This window comes from Lutra lutra, chromosome 2 (genome assembly GCF_902655055.1).
Source record: "Lutra lutra chromosome 2, mLutLut1.2, whole genome shotgun sequence".
NCBI classification, from domain to species: Eukaryota; Metazoa; Chordata; class Mammalia; order Carnivora; family Mustelidae; genus Lutra; species Lutra lutra.
In genome coordinates, this window is record NC_062279.1 from 77,331,018 (window position 1) to 77,350,731 (window position 19,714).

A 19,714-nucleotide genomic window follows, 5' to 3' on the forward strand; every position below is an offset into this window, starting at 1 on the left:
AATGATTTTAAGTCAATATATTCTATATGCCAAGTCTACAGTAAGTGATAGTTCTTAATAATTATAACTATATTTGTTAAACACAAACTCTTAAGCCAAGCACGTGCAGTGCATTATCTCACAGAATCCTCTTGTGGGATCAATCATATTATCCTATGGCCATTATTATTATCCTCATTTTATTTATTCATTAAATAATACTTCCAGAGTTTCTTCTTTGTTCTAGTTAGGGAAACTGAGGCACACCAATTTTAACTAATAGCCTAAAAATTGCACTTATAGTGACTGTTGGAATACAAATTAAAGGACTCTGATTTCATGATCCATTGTTGTAATTATTAACATGATTAAAAAATAGAATATATAATGACAAAATCTTAGAAAAGAGAAATTAGAAAATCTAAGTGAAAAATAATTTCACATTTTATATGACTGAGGCTATTTTTAGAATATGAAAATATTTAAACTAGACAATTATATGATTATTCAATGTAGGTGAGTTTAAATATGAAGCATTCTAGAGAAAGCTTATTAATATATTTCTCAGATAACAGCTTTTATTAAAATCAAAATCGTGTTTTGCCAAGCATTCTTAAATGAAGGGATTAGATGAGAGTAAATCTGAAGATAATTTATTACTTCCCTCTTATCTAACTATTTGAATATCGGGCCTGAAGACATTACAACCTGGATGAGGTCAGACAAATAGGTAATAGAAAAGCAAAGACTCTAACCCTGTTCTCTAGCCAAAAATCTTCTGTTTTGTTTAACAAATCAAAGTTATCCTAATACTCATATTTTGGACTCGAACATTATACATTTTTATGAGACAATTAACACCTCAATAACTCGGCATTCTAAATTAATTATGTTTCTATTCCACTGGAATCATTAGAGGTAGTCATTAGCATATCAATATCTGGTTTTTTCCTTCCTCTGCTGTTCCTATTTTCAATTCAGTATCAGTCTATTTCCTACCTTGTCTATTCCTAGAGCAGCCTTCTGAATGTCTAACCCATTTGTAAGACATTACCTCAACTGCGACATGATACATTGCTTGTTAGGTTTTACCTGTTAGTATCCATCTCACTCTCCTTTGTGCCCCTAAATTTTTACCTCACTACTTTGACACACTCAAATTCTGCCATATGCCCTTTGTGAGCCACTAAAAAAAGTGTCAACAATTATCATTTTCGTCTATCCTATAGCAAGTAACATAGAACCTTGCAAATAATAAGTAGAGTTTATTAAAGTTTATTTCAATTTACATCAAATCTATATTAAGTACTGTTTGATAAATTGCATATTTCATATATAAATGACTTGAAGAGGAGTGCATCATGATTGGGAATCTGAAATGACCATCTTTAGAATTCTATATAATTATTTTGCTTTATAATTTGGTGTCTTTTATCTTTTAAGGTTTCATTTTAGTTTTAAATCTGAGGAGTTTTTATAAAGCTCTGAAGGCATAGAATTTATAAAATGATGTAAGTGTTAAATGTACAACACTTTTTTTGGAACAAATGCTATTTTATCAAGTTATGAGAGAGCAGGATATAAGTTCTTGATTAAAATTCATTTAGTGTGTCATCTGACTGAATGTACTTAAAAGAAATCTTTGACATGTTGATCAGATTAAATTGATTTAATCTCAGCTGAAACTTAAGTTCAGCGTTAGTCATGGATAATTACTGTCAGAAAGGATATGTTCTAGCTATTCATTTACATAATATGAGCCTTCTTTTGGATTGCATATGAATTAATTAAATTTCCTTTAATTGTAGCAACTACATGCAACATGCAGCTTCTAGCTAGTTCATTAACTCCTAGAAAATGGCCAATATCCTAATACAAATCTCTGAGCTGGAGTACAGGCTTTGAGAGGAAAAAATTAAGAAGAAAGACTCTAGGAATGCAATTTACCAACCTAGATATATGAAAAATGACTCCATTTTTAGCAGACATTCCTCCCCAAAATGAAAACTACTAATTCAGTTAGCTAACTCATTTGTAACTAAAATGTAAAATGATCAGACTTTCAATAAACATTAGACTCATTCCTTGACAGTAAAAAATTATTCTCTTGATAAATCCTAAACTATTTGATGGCAAAAAAACAACCACTTAGAATTAGATAGTAAGAACACAAAGGAAATATAAGGTATACAAATATGTGAGTCAGATTCCTGAAGTCACATCTTGGACTCTATAAACATTAGATCAACAATTGGCATAAATACTGGCATAAGGATGAGGAAAAGTATTTTCCAAATTGAAATCAGTCATTATTTTACAGTCACAATTGAAATAATTTTCGACTTTTTAAAAATGGAATGCATTGAACATTAGAAAGCAGTAATACCAAGAGAAAACTTTGCCTAGTATTATATCCACCTAGCTGTTTGCTTTTCTCTATCTTTCCTTAGTTAATTCTAAATACTTGCATTATTTTATGCTTTTACTCATAGCTAACCTTCTCATCTTTTCCCTTTAAGAGCATTACCTAATTGTTTACCTAGCTTTTACTTGTGTTGTATTTATTTTAAATATAAATAGAATTTCAATAAATCAAAGACCCTGAAATATGATCCCAGAAACAGCAGTGTAATCATTACATGAGAACTTGGAAATATAAATTTTGGGCTACACATAGTCCAGATCACTGAATTAAAAACTCTGAGGTGGCTTGGAGGCTGAATCAATGTTTTAACAACTATACTAGGCCAGTTTAATGCATGCCAAATTTTAGGAACTACCACATTAAGTATATTTTACAAAATTTACTAAAATATTTCAGTGAGTTATCATATAAAATAACACTATATCGAGAAGATCTATTCAGAAAATTATGTATCTTTTTATTTCTTTTAATTTTTTTAATTTTATAGATTGTTTTCTCAATAATTGGAATGTGGTATCAAAGTTCAAATACTTAAAAATTGCTTTTGAGAAGATTTATTCCAATTTATACCCGTATTAAAAGACATGCTTTTAAAAAAACATAGTTGATAGTATTGGTCTTTTCTTTTTGTAATATTAAATTTGCTACACTCCATTTGGTAATACATGTATATAGTAAAGTAAACTGCTTTATAGGTTTCATTTAAAAACAAATAAATATGATTTTTAAAATACTTGTTCCATTGTATATATCTGTCCTTATGAAAACTAGTCTTTAAAAAGGTAGTTATAATAATAATAATAATAGGCAATTGAATGGAGTTTTACATGTGCCAAGCCCTTTAATTTTGATAATCCTATGAGAATATGGTATTATTCCTATTTTACAGACGAGGAAACTCGGATGTTTAGGTACTTGCCCAAGGTCCTAAAGGTTGTAACTGGTGGGGTTATGGTTTAAACTCTGGATCAGAATCTATGTTCTTAATTATTATGATGTCGTCATGTGGAGAGATGGTTTTAAATCAACAAGCTAAAATTATACACTAAATATCTAAGGAAATTACTGTAGTATATTACCTCACAAATCTTTTCATATGTATATGTATATACACACATGCATTCGTATGTATATGTATATATTATATCTGTGTGTTTTTATATCTTATATCTGTGTGTGTTATTATATCTGTGTGTCTATAAATATATATACTTATATATAAATATATAAAAATAGATATGATATATCTATTTTAATATATTTTATAATTAAATATATTTATAATTAATATATCAAAATATGTGTATAATTAAAATTAAATTAATTACATTAAATTAAAAATACATACACATATATTTTTAATGATTTTTTTAACTTTTTTTTTTTACTGATTTTTTTTACTTTCCAGTCAGATAAATTCTCAAAGGATAAAAGCCAAATCTGGCTTAAAAGTATAGTGATTCAAGCTGATTAGTTTGGTTTTAGTACAAGACTGCTGGATCTACTTACTCTTTTCTGATGCCAATGGAGATTGTTAAACTGAATATGTAGCAATAAAATTGAATTCTTCATGATTTATTCATTTAGTTAAGAAATGTATTTGTAATTGTCCAGTGGCAAAGGTCAAACAAGAAAAGATCAGTACCAGAACCCACCAAGAAGTTTTCAAGGCACAATTATTTCCCATTCTTATTTCTTGCTTTATATACATACATGTCATTTTTCCTACGATTAATGTAAAATTTGACATTTATTTAACATTCACTATATGACAGGGAAGTGATTCCTGTGGATTCTTACATGTAATATTTTGTACAACTTTAGGAGGGAGTCCATACTATTACCATCAGTAACAGATGGGACAACTTGGCACAAAGAAGTAATTTGTCCAAAGACATATAGCTAATAAATGGTAGAATCAGTATTTGAACTCAGGCAGTTCAATTTTGGAGATCATGTTCTTAAGGACCACACTACTCATTGAAGAGGGAGAAAAGAGCTCCACCACAGGGGGGTAGGAGGGAAAGACTATTGAGAATGCTTTCAAAAGGCCATCTACCTGTCTAATGCAAGTCTCTTTTGTATTGAGAACAACTGAACCCTGATTATACTATATTTCTCATAGACTTTTCCTTATTTCATATTTTGACATGCACGTATTATTTAAACATATAAATGCAAATGATTTTCCTCTTCTTTGTCTTCAGGATTCCTGATTCAGGATGGCACTCTGGGGTCTTGTGAAAATAAATACTGTGGTTTGGGAAGGCACTGTGTCATCAGCAGAGAGACAGGGCAACCAGAATGTGCCTGTATGGACATTTGCAAGAGACACTATAAACCTGTGTGTGGATCTGATGGAGAATTTTATGAAAACCACTGTGAGGTGCATAGAGCTGCTTGCCTGAAAAAGCAAAAGATTACCATTGTTCACAACGAAGACTGCTTCTTTAAAGGTAAATACAGGGTGAACCTAAAGTGTCACCTTCTATTCCTTTCCTTCTCTCAACTACTGCCTTTAAGTTTAAACTGTAGCATGATTTCATATCAGCAAGTATTTAAAAAGAGAAAGAAAAAAATGTGAGTTTAATTACATCAATAAGCAGTAAGTATATAGAAATGTACATGGACACAATTCTGAATCTCAATTACGAGTACAAAGTTGGCCAAAATATGACTCAAATTTAATATAGCTTACAGCATTGCACCATATGGCTTCCCAATCACGGCAGTTATCTTAGGACACAGGGAGGCCAATTCAGCCAACAGGCCAAATCTACCCAGTGAAAAGCACCTGGAGTGGAATTGAGTGAATAGTGAATGCCAAGCCATGCTGGGATAACATCTCATTTCTTCCTGATTAAAAACGATGGGTTTCAGTTTGCACCACATAATTTGGGTTAGATGGAACCTGTAAATGTCCATTGAAATAACCCTGAAGAACTCTGCTAAATTTACATAGTAAATGTGGGATTACAACAACCTAAAACCTAAAAATATTGGTATTTATTTTCATGGTACCCAAAACCACTGGTTACTGTTTATGAAAAAGTATTGCTGAATTAGTAATTTTAGAAATTATTTTAATGTGCTATATAAGTACATAAATCATTGAACATTTCTAATGTTATTTATTCATAAGCCTATTTTGTCTTTATTTGTTTCTACTGGAGAAAATATTTGCTTATTTATAGTCAAAACTCAGACTGAAATTCTGAGATGTTAAATATACAGAACATTCGAATAGGTTGGTGATCAACCTGATTTCTAATCTTCACTTGGTTCCCATCCCATTTTTTCATAACTTTCCTCAAGTTTATTTACACCTAAGACTTTTCTGATATTAAGTAAAATGGCTAAAAACTTGCCTTTCTCAAACATGGTAGAATAAATAAAATATTATTTCCAAGGTGATAATAAAATGATATACAGAGCTTTTCAAATGATATAAGGTGAAATACTCTGTAGTCAGTGTGGCTGACTCTGTAGTCAGTGTGGCCCATTGATATAATTGAAGTAAAATGTTAATAGTTTCTTTACGACCGTGAACTAGGTGCACCTTGAATTCATGCACAGAGTATTTTATGATATCAGGTTCTCTTCTTGTACAGAAAGAATAGCATATGTTTTGGCTTCAAGTTCAATTTATTCCCTTCTTCTATCAAATCTATTTTACAATTAACTAAAATTAATTCTATTAGCAATGTGCTTTAAAATTCATGGAAGAGTATGTGTGTGTGTGTGTGTGTGTGTGTGTATTTATTCTGTCATTTCGACCTAAGATGGTATGGTAACAATATTGCTGTGCCACTGATGCATGACATCATACAACTATATACATAATATTCTATTAAGGTAATTTAGATACATTCTCAAAATGAGGTTTTGTCCAACTGACACCCAGCAATCAGTTATGTGAAAACATATGATATTAGATATCATGTGAGAAAAAAACATTTGGTATATTCTAATGTTCAACTTTATTGATGGATACTTAGGCATAATATAAGTCAATGTGTATATCAGCACAGACATAGATGAACTGGATATAGCTAGGAATCTTTTCTGCCCTATGAGTTCACAAAACAATGGTTTGAAAAACTTTTGTCTTTCAGACTTATACCGAGTATATTTATCAAATTTATTGATTTTTTTCAAAAGACTTTCTCATCATATGTAAGTCAAAATGCCTCCTTCACTAATTACACCTAGTATTAAAATTTCATTAGGGGCGCCTGGGTGGCTCAGTGGCTTAAAGCCTCTGCCTTCAGCTCAGGTCATGATTCCCAGGGTTCTGGGATCGAGTCCTGCCTTGGGCTCCCTGCTCACCAGGGAGCCTGCTTCCTCCTCTCTCTCTGCCTGCCTCTCTGCCTACTTGTGATCTTTGTCTGTCAAATAAATAAAATCTTAAAAAAATTTTTTTCATTTATATTATCTGGGTTAATTACCAAGGGTTTATGCATTACTCGGGTCTCAGAATTTGTGTCTTTGGATTATTTATTTTGGGATTTTGCCTAACACATGTATACCTCACAAGAGGAATTTATTTCAGCAGAAAGGAACTAAGTGACAACCAAACAATAAGTTACCTGTCTTACTGGTGTGCAGTTGACCAAGTTTAAGGTGCAAAACAAGATTCATGACAGCTAAATGCCTGACATGGTTGGTTGTCATGGCCCAAATTAATCCTTGTGATTATGAACTTTATTTTCCATAGAATTTCTGCAATTATATAATGGCCCAAAAGAAGAAGCAAATTAAAATATTAAGTTCAAGAACTGCTAAAACCTATGTTTAATTAGATTTTTAATAGAAAAAAATCAAAACAAACTAAATAACAGGAATGATTTTTCCTCCAAAAAAATTTTTGTTTTTAGATCTAATAAAAGATAATTATGAAAGCCTTAGAATAAGAGTCAACAAACAAGAAACTAATGGCCAAACTCAGGTTACAGTCCACTTTTTTTAAAACAATGTGTTATTGGAACAGAGCCACAGCTATTTATTTAGGAATTTCCTTTGGATGTTTTTGCAAAATGAAAGGAGATTTGGGTATTTATAACAGAGATAGTATGGTCTGCAAAGCATAAAAAACATTTTGTCTGGATCTTCCCATAAAAAGTTTGTCAACATCTGCTATAAAAGATTACCAGTGCCTTAAAATTAATTTTTAAAAATACTGAAAGTTCTTCTCTATGTCTTCGTGGTTGTGGTGTTAAATATAGGGACCTACTCATGTGTTACATTACATTAAACTCATGTCCACACACAAATGGTCACATATAAAACAGGAAATCTGAGTAAGATCAGTGGGTAGCGTTAAAGATGATATCCTGGTTATGATATTGCACTAAAGTTTTCAAAATCTTACTATTGGTAGAAACTGGGTAAAGAGTACATAGAATCTCTATTATTTCTTACAACCTCATATGACTCTACAGTTATCTCAAAATAAAAAGAGTTTAATAAGAAAAACTACTGAAAATATGAGCAAATAAGATAATTTTAAAGAAATATGGTTTACATTATTCATTAATTATTTCAACTTTAAGGTTAAGTCCTATTTTACATATCAAATTTATCAGGTTAATGTTTGTCATTTATATTACACTTATTAAAATGAGTTATATCTGTACAATCATGTTTATTGATTATATTAAAATTAAGATTAGAGCTCAAGTTAGGGAGATTTATATCTATATTTACTTTTGCATCTTTATATCTATGCATATGTCTATACCTACAACTGTATCTATTTCTCTCCCTTCTACTGTATGTGTTAAATATTTAAATACCTCAGTAGTGTGCTTAGCACTTGCTATTACTAACTCTTAAATAGAGACAATGATTCACTAAGAATTTTCTTTAGTGATTTATGATATGTGGAACCATAAATAAAACATATAATAGATCTAAGAATATAGCATCTTTAAATTTATTTCTATTCACATTTCTGTGATTACAAAGAAACTGACTATAATAGGATATAGAATATTACAGTATTTTTTTACTGGCACCAAAAACTTTAAGATGATACTTGGCGTATGTTGGGGAGGAAAAAAGTTTTTCTCTATTTCTATTCTTCTGGCTGGCCTAATAATCAAATTGACATGAGACAGGTAAGAGGAGAAAAATAAATTCAATTACATATACATGGGGACCCATAAGAAAATGAGACTCATTGACAGGGAATTGAGGTTTATATGCGTCCTGAAGTAAGAAGAGGGTAAGGGTCTGGGACTTCAAACTGGAGAAGACAATCCACAGGGCAATGGAAGAGAAGAAGTTTGGTCAACAAATGTTTGCCATGTCTTGCTGAGAAGTTTTCCTTATGTTACCAAAAAACCAAAAACAAACAAAAAACCTTCTGTAATAAATACTACTGGTACACGCCCCCTTATCTCAATTCTTTTACGCAGCTGAGGGGAGGAGGGGACCAAAAAGGTCTTCGTGGGTCTGTAGGGCCTTTGTTGTCTTCAAATAAGATTGTCTGGAAATAATCCTCATGCCAAAGTGACACATTCTGAGGTGAACTGTACTGAACCCCATCACATAGCATAAAACACTCTATTTTTGTGTAAGGCCTAGCTGTTCCTTGTGATAGCAGTTTTGGCTTAAAGTCATTTCCCATCCCCACTCTACCCCCAAAGGGCTCCCGCTTCTGCAATTCATGTCATTAATAACAAGTATAATTTTCTCTTACACTTACTCTGGGTCTGTCTGTCTTACACAGCAGAATTTATTTACTCAGACAATAGATATAAGCTAGAGTAAGAAACTCAAGATATAACTTATGCCAAAATGAGTAAGAAATTAAACCTTTTATGAGAAAGTCAATTGAACAGAAACCCTTTTGCTATTTACTGTGCTGAGAATAAAACCGCCATAAAAGCAAATGTTCTGTGCACTTAAATGTGCATCACAAACAATAACAACTTGGGAAATATGGTTTTTATGGCTATGTGTGCACTATGTGAATGAGATCTGACATTGTGTTCTTTTTCTTTGGTATGATTTGGAGAGACATTCATATTCCATTTTTTAATTGGTTCTTTTACCTGATTTTTTTTTTTTTAAAGACAGGATTCCAGAACTTGAGCTAGAAAACTAGGCTGCCAATGATACAATGCTATTTTAAAATATAACTGTAATTATTTTGTTAAAACACATGGGATTTTAGATTACCTTTTCTTTTTTTGAAGGAAGGCTTTGTAAAGTTTCTATTTTATGTTTGTCTTTTATGCCATTTCATGAAAAATAGTAACCTTGATAAATATTTAAACTGTGGAAAGCAACACCTAGATATGTGTTTCTTTGCTTTGGTTTGGGTTTTGGGCAGGATTAGCCAAGTGAAACTGCAGGATGGTAGTGAAATTAATGAATTGGACGACTACAAATTAATGAATTGGACGACTACAAATTGGTTAAGACCATAACATACACACAGATGCTCTAGATCTCTTGAATGCCCTAAGCACAGACAACATCAAACCAATTTGATTAATCCCCGGAATTGGGGTAGATTTACAGTGAAACTTTCTGAATTTGGTGTTATGAAATTGAGTTGTGTTTCACTTTCAAAATTTATCTCACATTTAACATTTAATTAAAGTTAATATAGCTTTGTTGCCGCTCTAATCAAAATGTGAAATACAGAATTCTGTGCATTGCTCATTATATCTGTAGAAATCATTGTAATGTGTACACTCAGAAAGTTACCATTTGTTATTAAAATAATACCAAATGTTTATTTCTCCTCTAATTTTTTAAAATTCTATAAAGGACTCTGTAGACATTATGTATTATATGGGATTTTTATATTTAAAAATTTATTTTTAAATAGTTTTATAGATAGTGGATAAATGAGATTTTACATATAATATGAAAATGATCTAAAAGAAAGAGATTTGGATATTGACTACTTAACAAATACATTAAAAAATATTACCAGAAAGAAAGAGAATATAGGTGATAATAATAGTAATTTGATTATTATTTATTTCAAAACACTGTCACGGTGTTTATTATTATTGGTGTTTTTTATTGTTCCATCATAATAACAATCCAGTGTACTATAAAGAAGGTGAGATTAAGACTTTAAAAATGGCCTGCAAAACACTTGCATAGCAAGTTAATGCTACTTTGTTAAGAACCAAGGGATTCTGTCTTCTTTAGTGCATGTATGCTCCAAATATTTTGCTGAAATATATACCATGATATCTTACTTGCCTAAGATTTTTAAAATTTTACTTTTAATAGTGATTTCCATGAACATGTGACATTATTTAGAAACATTTTTGCTCACTGTGGTATTTTGAAGGATTGATTAAGTAACACATTTGATATAGTTCTTAGCCAACTGAAGAACATAGTAACAGATAATAATTATTTAAGACTGTAACTTTTATACAATAACTGTGAACATTTGATTGCAATAAATTCTCAAATTTGAAACTGTAAAGACACATATATTTTCTTTTAGGCTTATATTAGTTTATAATCTTGCATCAAAAGACTCTGTTGAATTACTACATTATTAAATTTGCCAGGTTATAACAGGTTAATTAAGGTAGTAAATTTCTGATTGTAGGTAAGACTACTTAAAGAAAAAATAACTTGAGGGCGCCTGGGTGGCTCAGTGGGTTAAGCCTCTGCCTTCGGCTCAGGTCATGATCTCAGGGTCCTGAGATCGAGGCCCGCATCGGGCTCTCTGCTCAGCGGGGAGCCTGCTTTCTCCTCTCTCTCTCTATGCCTGCCTCTCTGCATACTTGTGATCTCTCTCTCTGTTTCAAATAAATAAATAAAATCTTAAAAAATAACTTGAGTTTAGAAATATATTTATTATTAATTTCTTGGTTGACATTTGAAGAGTTATCTTATAATAACCTTCCTCATAGATTTTGTTTAGGCTGATTTTGTTTATCTTATGCTATAAATAGAATATCTATTAGATAGGTGACAATGTTATTTTACTCCCCTACCCTCTTCAAACCAAAACTGTAGAAATTAAGTGCATTTCTTGATGCATTTAATTTTTACCAAAATTTCCCTTTTGTTTGCTGTTATAAGAATTTAATTTAACATTAAAAAACTTGGATAGTTTTGTTTTTATATATTTTCATGTGATATAATTTTTCTTCAGTTTCAAGCTATAGAATAAATATTTCAGTTTAACATTTTAGTGTTAAACTAAGCACTTTCAGGTGCAGGTAGATGGACCTATTTTATGATGTAAAAGTTGTTCTTATCTGGTTGCATATGTATATATGCACATACATTCAAATGTACAGATGCAACCAGATAAGAGCATGTTTTCATGTTTTCTATGATTATATGAACATTCCATTAGTAGCTATAAGCACAATATTCAATAATGACAAAAAATGAAACATTTTAACCTTTTATTAGTTCAAATAATGTTTCTTCTATCTTGAGACTGTTGAAATATTTTATCAGTCATTACCAGTCACTGACACCTTCACTTATAATGTTTATTTTCTCAGTATCGTATTTTCAAATGCAGAATGTGACATTTCTGTACCTTACCAAGTGAAGAACATTTTTTACAACCATTATTTTTTTAATGCAATTAAAAATCTTCTCTTTAATATTTCTGTGCAAAATAGGATGATGGAAAACTTTCCATTGATTACATTCAGCATATAAAATTGGGGATAAAATGTTCTAGAAAATGCAACTGAAAATTTTTCTCTATTAGGCTGATTTATATTTCACTTTTAAAATGCCTTCCGAGTGGGTGGTGTCTGGGTGGCTCAGCCAGCTAAGTGTCCAACTCCTGATTTTTGCTCAGGTCATGATCTCAGGGTCATAAGATTGAGCCCTGTATTATGCTTTGCACTGGATGCGGAGTCTGGTTAAGATTCTTTCTCTCCCTCTTCCTTTGTTCCTCCCCTGCATACTCTCTCTGTCTCATAAATAAATAGATAAATAGATTTAAAAAAAGGTAAATAAATAAATAAAATCCTTCCTGAGGAGTGTCTTTAGGTACTTTAGAGGACATTTAAAAAACCTATTAATAATGAAAATTTTAAACCAAATGGGAAAAATGAGAAGCTTTGCCTATGGTTATCATCCAGATAATTACATGAAAAAAATATTTGGAGGGAATCACATTGAAGAAAGGAGATTTGGCATTTTCCAGCACAATGTAAGGCATAGGTAATTAATGATGTTGCTCTTTTGATAACTGGTTAAGGAAAGTATAGGAATTTCAATTAATAAAAAATGTAATTAATTTAATGCAGGTAATATGCAATTTTTTTTTAGTTCATGACACACCATCATCTGGCTATAAATTACTTAGCAACCTCATGGTTACAATAGAGGGTGGTGTGTACTCAGACAAATGTGAAGCATTTCATGTGTTCCTCTATGTGATAATCACTTTAAAGACTTGTTCCTATGTTTCTTTGATCAATATATGAATTTCCAATGATTTGTAGAATGTCTCTCTAAAAGTCTCCCACCAAAATCTAGACATGAGTTGTGATTACATTTTGTCAGTATTTTTTTCCTCTTGATGACAGGTAAAGAGATGTTGGATGAGAATTCATTAGTACAGAAAAGTAAGGTGTAAATTAAGCAAGCAATTAATATCTAGTTGTAGTTACCCAAAAGAGAGATAGATGAGGGTAGTTTGAATCAAGATGACCGCAGTGCCATTGGCAGTACAAAGTTGTCTGGCTATCTGACATATTTTGCTGTGAAGTGGGCATGGAGTTTATGGGAATTAAGAAAAAACAAGCTAACCTAAAAAAAGAAAATTTGAGGAGTCATTTATGGAAATGTGAAACACTGGGGGACTCACACTTTTGAAAGTGGATGTGAGGGGAAAATGTATACACATACATATGCATTTAAGGTTAGTGAAATTTAAATCCCTTTTAGACAAGCAAGGAAAATGCCATTTATTCGGTGGAATATGAGTCAGGAAATCAAAGGAAAATTTGGAGGAAGATATGTACATATAGGATTTTTTAGTATACTAATAAAGAGACAAGGTAAAGGACTCCATAGTTGAGATAAACTAGAGACGGAGTGCGCACTAGGAAGCAAAGAGTGCAGGGATGGAAGTCTGTTGTACTTCAACCTTCAGGGGTCAGAAGATGGAGAAAGACAGGTAAACCAGACATATACATAGTCTGCAATGATAGGGGCAGGAAATCAGGAGAGTATAGATATATAGAAACTAATTAAGAAAGTGTTTCATGGAGGACAGAATAATTAGCTGAATTAATGTTGGTGAAATCAGGTATGATGGAAATTAGGAAATGACCATTGATTTAGTTAACTTGGTTAAGAGAGTCTGTAAAAGAAAATAGGAGCCGAGGAAGTAAGATAGCAAGCACTTTCCAGAAAGCTCTAAAGAGGAGCAGATACATACAGTGATCAGGAGAGAGAGACATGTGGATAGGAATAAGGGAACAGAAAGAAAGAAATTTCATAGGGCAAGAGAAAGTGGAGGTAGCTGTCACAACAGAAGCATTGACTAGGCCAGAGAGAATGGGCTCCAAAGGACAAGGGTTATATTTGACTTTAGATGAGAGCTTGGATTCTTCATTCATTAAACAGACAAGGATTGGAAAACTAAGTACTTCTAGGTTGTGGTAGATGGACCTATTTTATGATGTAAAAGTTGTTCTTATTTGGTTGCATATGTGTATATGCACATACATTCAAATGTACAGATGCAACCAGATAAGAACACATTATGTCTTATATATTTCACTATTTCAAATATATTTCATATATTTTTTTATATGAAATAAGAAATGAAGCATCAGTTGAAAGTGACAGAGGAAAAGGTTTTGGAGATTTGAGAAAAACGAACAAAAGAGCTCGTGAAAAAAATAAAGACAACAGGAGAAAAAAATTAAAGAAATATGGTAGGATTTCCAGCAGTTTTGAAGAACTGCATATCTCTGCTCATAAATTTAAAGAGAGTAGTCTTTTGTGGTTGTGTACTTTTCTACAAATATAGTCAACTTCTTAGATTAAGGCATTGAACAGATGAAAAATTAGGTTTAATCAGACTTTTTTTCACCCAGGAAAAAAGTATACATAAGAATCCAAAGTCAGGGGCGCCTGGGTGGCTCTGGGTTAAAGCTTCTGCCTTCGGCTCAGGTCATGATCCCAGGGTCCTGGGATCGAGCCCCACATCGGGCTCTCTGCTCAGCGGGGAGCTTGCTTCCCTTCCTCTCTCTCTGCCTGTCTGTCTACTTGTAACCTCTGTCTGTCAAATAAATAAATAAAATCTTAAAAAAAAAAAAAAAAGAATCCAAAGTCATATTTTCCATATGGGGCAGTATGATTATGTTTCAGGGTCAGTATGATTATGTTATCTCTGCTCTTTTTTTGTATACCTCCTCTAGTATCCAGAAATCTCCTGGTGGGTATCTTTTGCCTAAGCTTGCATATAGGCGAGAATGAATTTCCCAACCACTTCTACATTCTGGAAATTGTATCACATATTTTGGCTTAACTTCCTTATGCTAACATTCAGTTTACATCTGTGACTCTTGGTCAAAATTTCCAGTAATGGAATCTGTTTAAACTAGTTAGCCAAGTCATACCTTTCCATGATCTTTGGAAAAGGATATAGGCCTATAATAGCTATTTTATTTCAATGACTCTCTACCTCTCTGATCAATTAGCAGTCACTGTGATGGGCATGAAAACAAGATATTTACAACTCTATCTATCTATATCATCTATATCTTTATTTTTGGAAATCTATATTTTTGGAAAAAAAGAGGGACAATTGGAAGGTAATTCTCTGAAATAGAGTGTGGGTGGGAAATTACCTTGAAACATATCTAACATAAGATGACTTTATTATTAATTCTGTAAGTCAGTGTTTTTGATGGTGGAAACTACTTTATTTAGCTAAGCAAATCATTTGAAAATTTGAGGCGGCTCAAAATTTTCTACATAATGTTTCTACATTTGAACATATTCAATTTAACCATTCAAGCTGTCAATAATGTTAGAATATAGACTAATTTAATGTGGATATTTCTGGGGTTGTTGACATTAAATTCATTTTTGAAATTTTTTTCCTAAAAGAAGATGAAAGTGTTACTAAAAATTCAGAAAGATGCATGAGCATTTGATGAATTTAATTGATTATTAGTGTAATTAATTGAAAGGAACAATATGACATGTGCTTGATTTTTTAAAATGCTCAAAATTTTACATACTTGTCAAAAGACTTTAGATAATAATAATATGAAATATCTGTAGAAATGAAATATATACACACACACACACATACACACACACATCATGGATTGGTATGTATGAGCAAATATGATTCTTTTAGCCATTCACAGTGATTATATATTGACATGTAAACCTGTGGCAGACCCACTCTTAATGCTGTGTCCAAAATGTAGATGACAAAGTTGTTACTTTTGCTACCTGGGTGGGATGAGTAGCTAGACAAATCAATTAATGACCAATAGTGATTTCCATTATTTCTGGACTCATGAGGTTAGATTAACATCTATACCTAATATTCAAGTACATGAAATTATTCTGTGTCAAAACAATCCCATTTGCCTTTTGTTTAAGTGAAACATTTTTCCCCCCTCATAGAGTATATGTGCCATATTACATTCAATTGTCTATGGTCATTTAGGGTTTTTTTTGTTTTGTTTTGTTTTGTTTTGTTTTTCCCCTTGGCAGTTTATTCAGTATGCAGTCCAAGTTAAAAGAGAGATCAGGGATCCCTGAGAAATGTATTCAGCAAGAAATAAGAATCAAATTAAAAAAAAAAAACAATGACAGAGAAGTTTGAACTCAAAAAGAATGTATGGAGAGCTCATTTTGCCTTCTCATCCTGTATGTTAACTCCTGCAGCTTCCAAAGTACTGCATATGGTTCTAATTGGCAGACAGTGTTTTTTTATAAGCATTTACATCTTCAGCCCAAGTTTGCTCTCACAACCTAGAAGATACTGGCCATTCACTCTACTTTCAGAAAAGTGACGATATCAAGTAAGGTATAGTAATATTGTATACCCTGAGCTTAATGGATGTCTATTAAAAACCCAGAGAACCTAATGCTGCATATGTAGTACATGGCTTATTTTGACTAAGGGAATATTCCAAGGAGGACAAAGACATTTGGGGCTATTTATTGACATTTTATCTCTGGTCATTAGACCTTTATCTGCTCCCAAACAAGCATAGAATATTAACTCTAGAACTCTAGCTTTGAGGCGGAGTTTTTATGCCTTATCAAAACTCATCATTTCTTTTGTGTATCCCCACATTAACATATTTCCAAAATGAACACGTGCATAAATTAATTATATAAGATAAAATGACTATTGTTTAATTTTCACTCAAAAAACACTGATAGGTCCACAACTACTGCACTTTTAGTGAAACACAAAGGAACCTGTAGGTTGGTATAGGATGTGTTTTCCAGTATTCAGAATAATAACTATGGCATTTAGCTGTGATGACAGTCTACAAAACATAAGAGTAGGATTTGGGGGTTTAATTAAATTTATGTCAAAATTACTTTCAAATCCGGGGGAAAAATATGCTTGAATAATACAGCACATGTTTTGGCCTTTAAAAATTTTAACAAGTGGAAACATTTACATGACACATTGGCACAATCTCCATAGCTCAGAAGCAGCTAGTGTACAGCATAGCAACAGTTTTGTTCATTAGTTCCATGGTAAACACGCACACCGACTCCTGTATAAATTTGTCAGGGCTGTGTCTACCTCCACAGGAAGTAGCAGGCACGGAAGTGAGTTTCATCTCCACATATCAAATAATATATGAAAGAAATATTATGCCATGCCCTTTCTATGTAATTCTAATTATTTCAACATCCGAATACCACAACAAACAAACAAACAAATAAGTATCTTATTTGGACAACCAGACATGATACAGCAAACAATAGGGAGGAGAAGCTTACTATATTTGACCCCAGGTTATCTTAAATATTTAGAAAATTTACTTGTGGATACAGAAAACGTTTTGTTACTCAAAGCCTCTTGTCACCCTATCCTCGCCAGTCCTCCTCGCCTTCCAGCCCAAAGGATTCCATTGTACTCAGACACTTGAAACCAGGGGCCCTGACAAGGAAAAAAAAAAAAAAAGTTATTACACTGTGGCTTTTGGAAGAGTCAAAGGCATCAACCCCATTTATAACCCAATCTCCTGACCCTTTTCATAAGAAAAGTTCAGAAGGAACAAACTGTTAAATTAATAGAAAGCAGTCTCTATTCCATCCTTATTTCCAATCAAATTAAAGTGAGTGGATCAATTTGAGCTAGAGCCTTTAGCTGTTTCAAGGATGTATCTTCTTACAAAAGTGCTTAACCTGAATTCCTTTGTTTTTGTCATTCTACTGTTGTGATTTTTCCTATCCTCGATCAGCATAGTCTCATTACTTCCTCTTGTCACTGACCGCTAGGAATAAAGAAGAAAAAGATAGTTATCGTTAATGGTATCAGTGAGCATTCGTAGGGTATGACTTGGCTGGTTTCTTGTTATTTTCTTGGGCCACTTAAGCACATGTTCTCCTCAAGACACTCAAGTCTTTTTTTTCTACTCTTCTATCACAGAATTTCTGTCTTTTATACTCACAGAGGAGTTTGGGATTTTGATTCTTTGAACTTATCTCAGGTCTGCACATGTTGGGCTCTAATTTCAGAGTTCATATGGCAACATCACAGGTTAAAACATTGTCCAAACTCAGGTTCCCTGGAAACTTTCCATCTCAGCCACGTTCTGGATCAAAAAAGAAAGCCTCTCTCACAAACCTCTCCATTCCTCCTCTTCTGCTTGGTTGTGTTTTAAAGGTCCAGTGTCCTCTGCAGTCAGTAAATCTTAACCAGGACACTACTCGTCCACTTCATCAGGGTGTTCTTTTGAACATCAGTGGTAAAGGTTATGCCTTTCATTCTTACCCACCCGTATATCCTCAGTGTCTCACATCAACAGAGAAAACAGTGTTTTGTGGGAGGTTTTCTTCTTCTTTTTTTCCTTCACATATTCACTAATTTTGATTATAATCCTCTTTCAAAATAAATGTGGCTTTTGAGCTTTGTATTCATATTTTAAAAAGAGGCCACTCAAGGGTCTTTTTCCTGATTACAGAACCTCTGTGACTTGTAGCAGCATCTCTAGGTAAACACACGAAGTTCAGGTATTTCTGACCCAGTATCTATTACACATGAAGTTTCATTACAGATAGATTTTATTGTCTACCACATTTGTCTATGATAATTATATATATAAGTTAAACAATATTTTTAATTTTAAAGGAGCTACAATGTAAAAGAACATATCCTATAAAATGAAAATTACTTAGCAAAATGATCATTTTCTCTTAATTTATTATAAAGTGAATTTTTATATATCAAGTTTTTTAAAGGATGATGTCACCCGACTGACTGTTATTGTAATAGACATATAATAAATTTGTAACAGGAGACAGGTATTAAGTTATTCAAGTATAAATTGAGAAATAAAAGCTATATGTACTTACATACACATTTATATGAAATTATAAAATGTATAGTAATATTGTTAAAATCTTTATTGTTCCACATTTATAACAATAGAACAATAACTTTTTCAAAGACTGCCATCCATGTATACTGATATGCCTCAATGCTTGACTGACTGAGGATCCAGTGATTTTTTAACATGAAATATCAAATTAAATGAGCAGGTATGTTAACATTGGTATTAACACTCAAGCCATTTTTTTTTATGGGGTGAAAATGTGTGTGTAATTCATGGGATTTTTTGTTGTCTTTGGTTTTCTAAGACTAACATATAGTCATCTTTCACTGGTCTGAGTTTCTGTGAATACTAAACATGCCCTCAGCTCTTTAAAATAAAAAGAACTTTAGGAATGCCTGGGTGTCTCAGTCGGTTAAGTGTTCACCTCGGCTCAGGTCATGATCCCTGGGTCCTGGTATGGAGTCCCTGCCCAGTGGGGATCCTGCTTCTCCCTCTGCCTACTGCTCCCCTTGCTTGAACTCTCTCTCTATCTCTGATAAACAAACAAACAAACAAATAAAAATCTTAAAAATAAGATTTAAAAATGCTGGTGGAATTTTGATTGGGATGGCGTTGAAAGTATAGATTGCTCTGGACATTATAGACATTTTAACAATGTTTATTTTTCCAATCCATGAGCATGCAATGCTTTTCCATCTTTTTGTGTCTTTCTCAATTTCTTTCATGAGTGTTCTGTAGTTCCTCGAGTACAGATCCATTACCTCTTTCATTAGCTTTATTCCAAGGTATC

The 19,714-nt window shown here is 32.4% G+C and overlaps 1 protein-coding gene across 4 annotated transcripts in view; it reads left to right on the forward strand.

The window, feature by feature from the left end:
• The window catches only part of FSTL5 (follistatin like 5), a 758,840-nt gene that overhangs the window by 242,792 nt on the left and 496,334 nt on the right, over positions 1-19,714 (forward strand). For all 4 annotated transcript variants that reach the window (XM_047717766.1, XM_047717769.1, XM_047717768.1 and 1 more), the window contains exon 4: positions 4,612-4,860. In XM_047717766.1, coding sequence (XP_047573722.1) covers positions 4,612-4,860 — 249 coding nt within the window. The remainder of the gene's footprint in view (positions 1-4,611; positions 4,861-19,714) is intronic.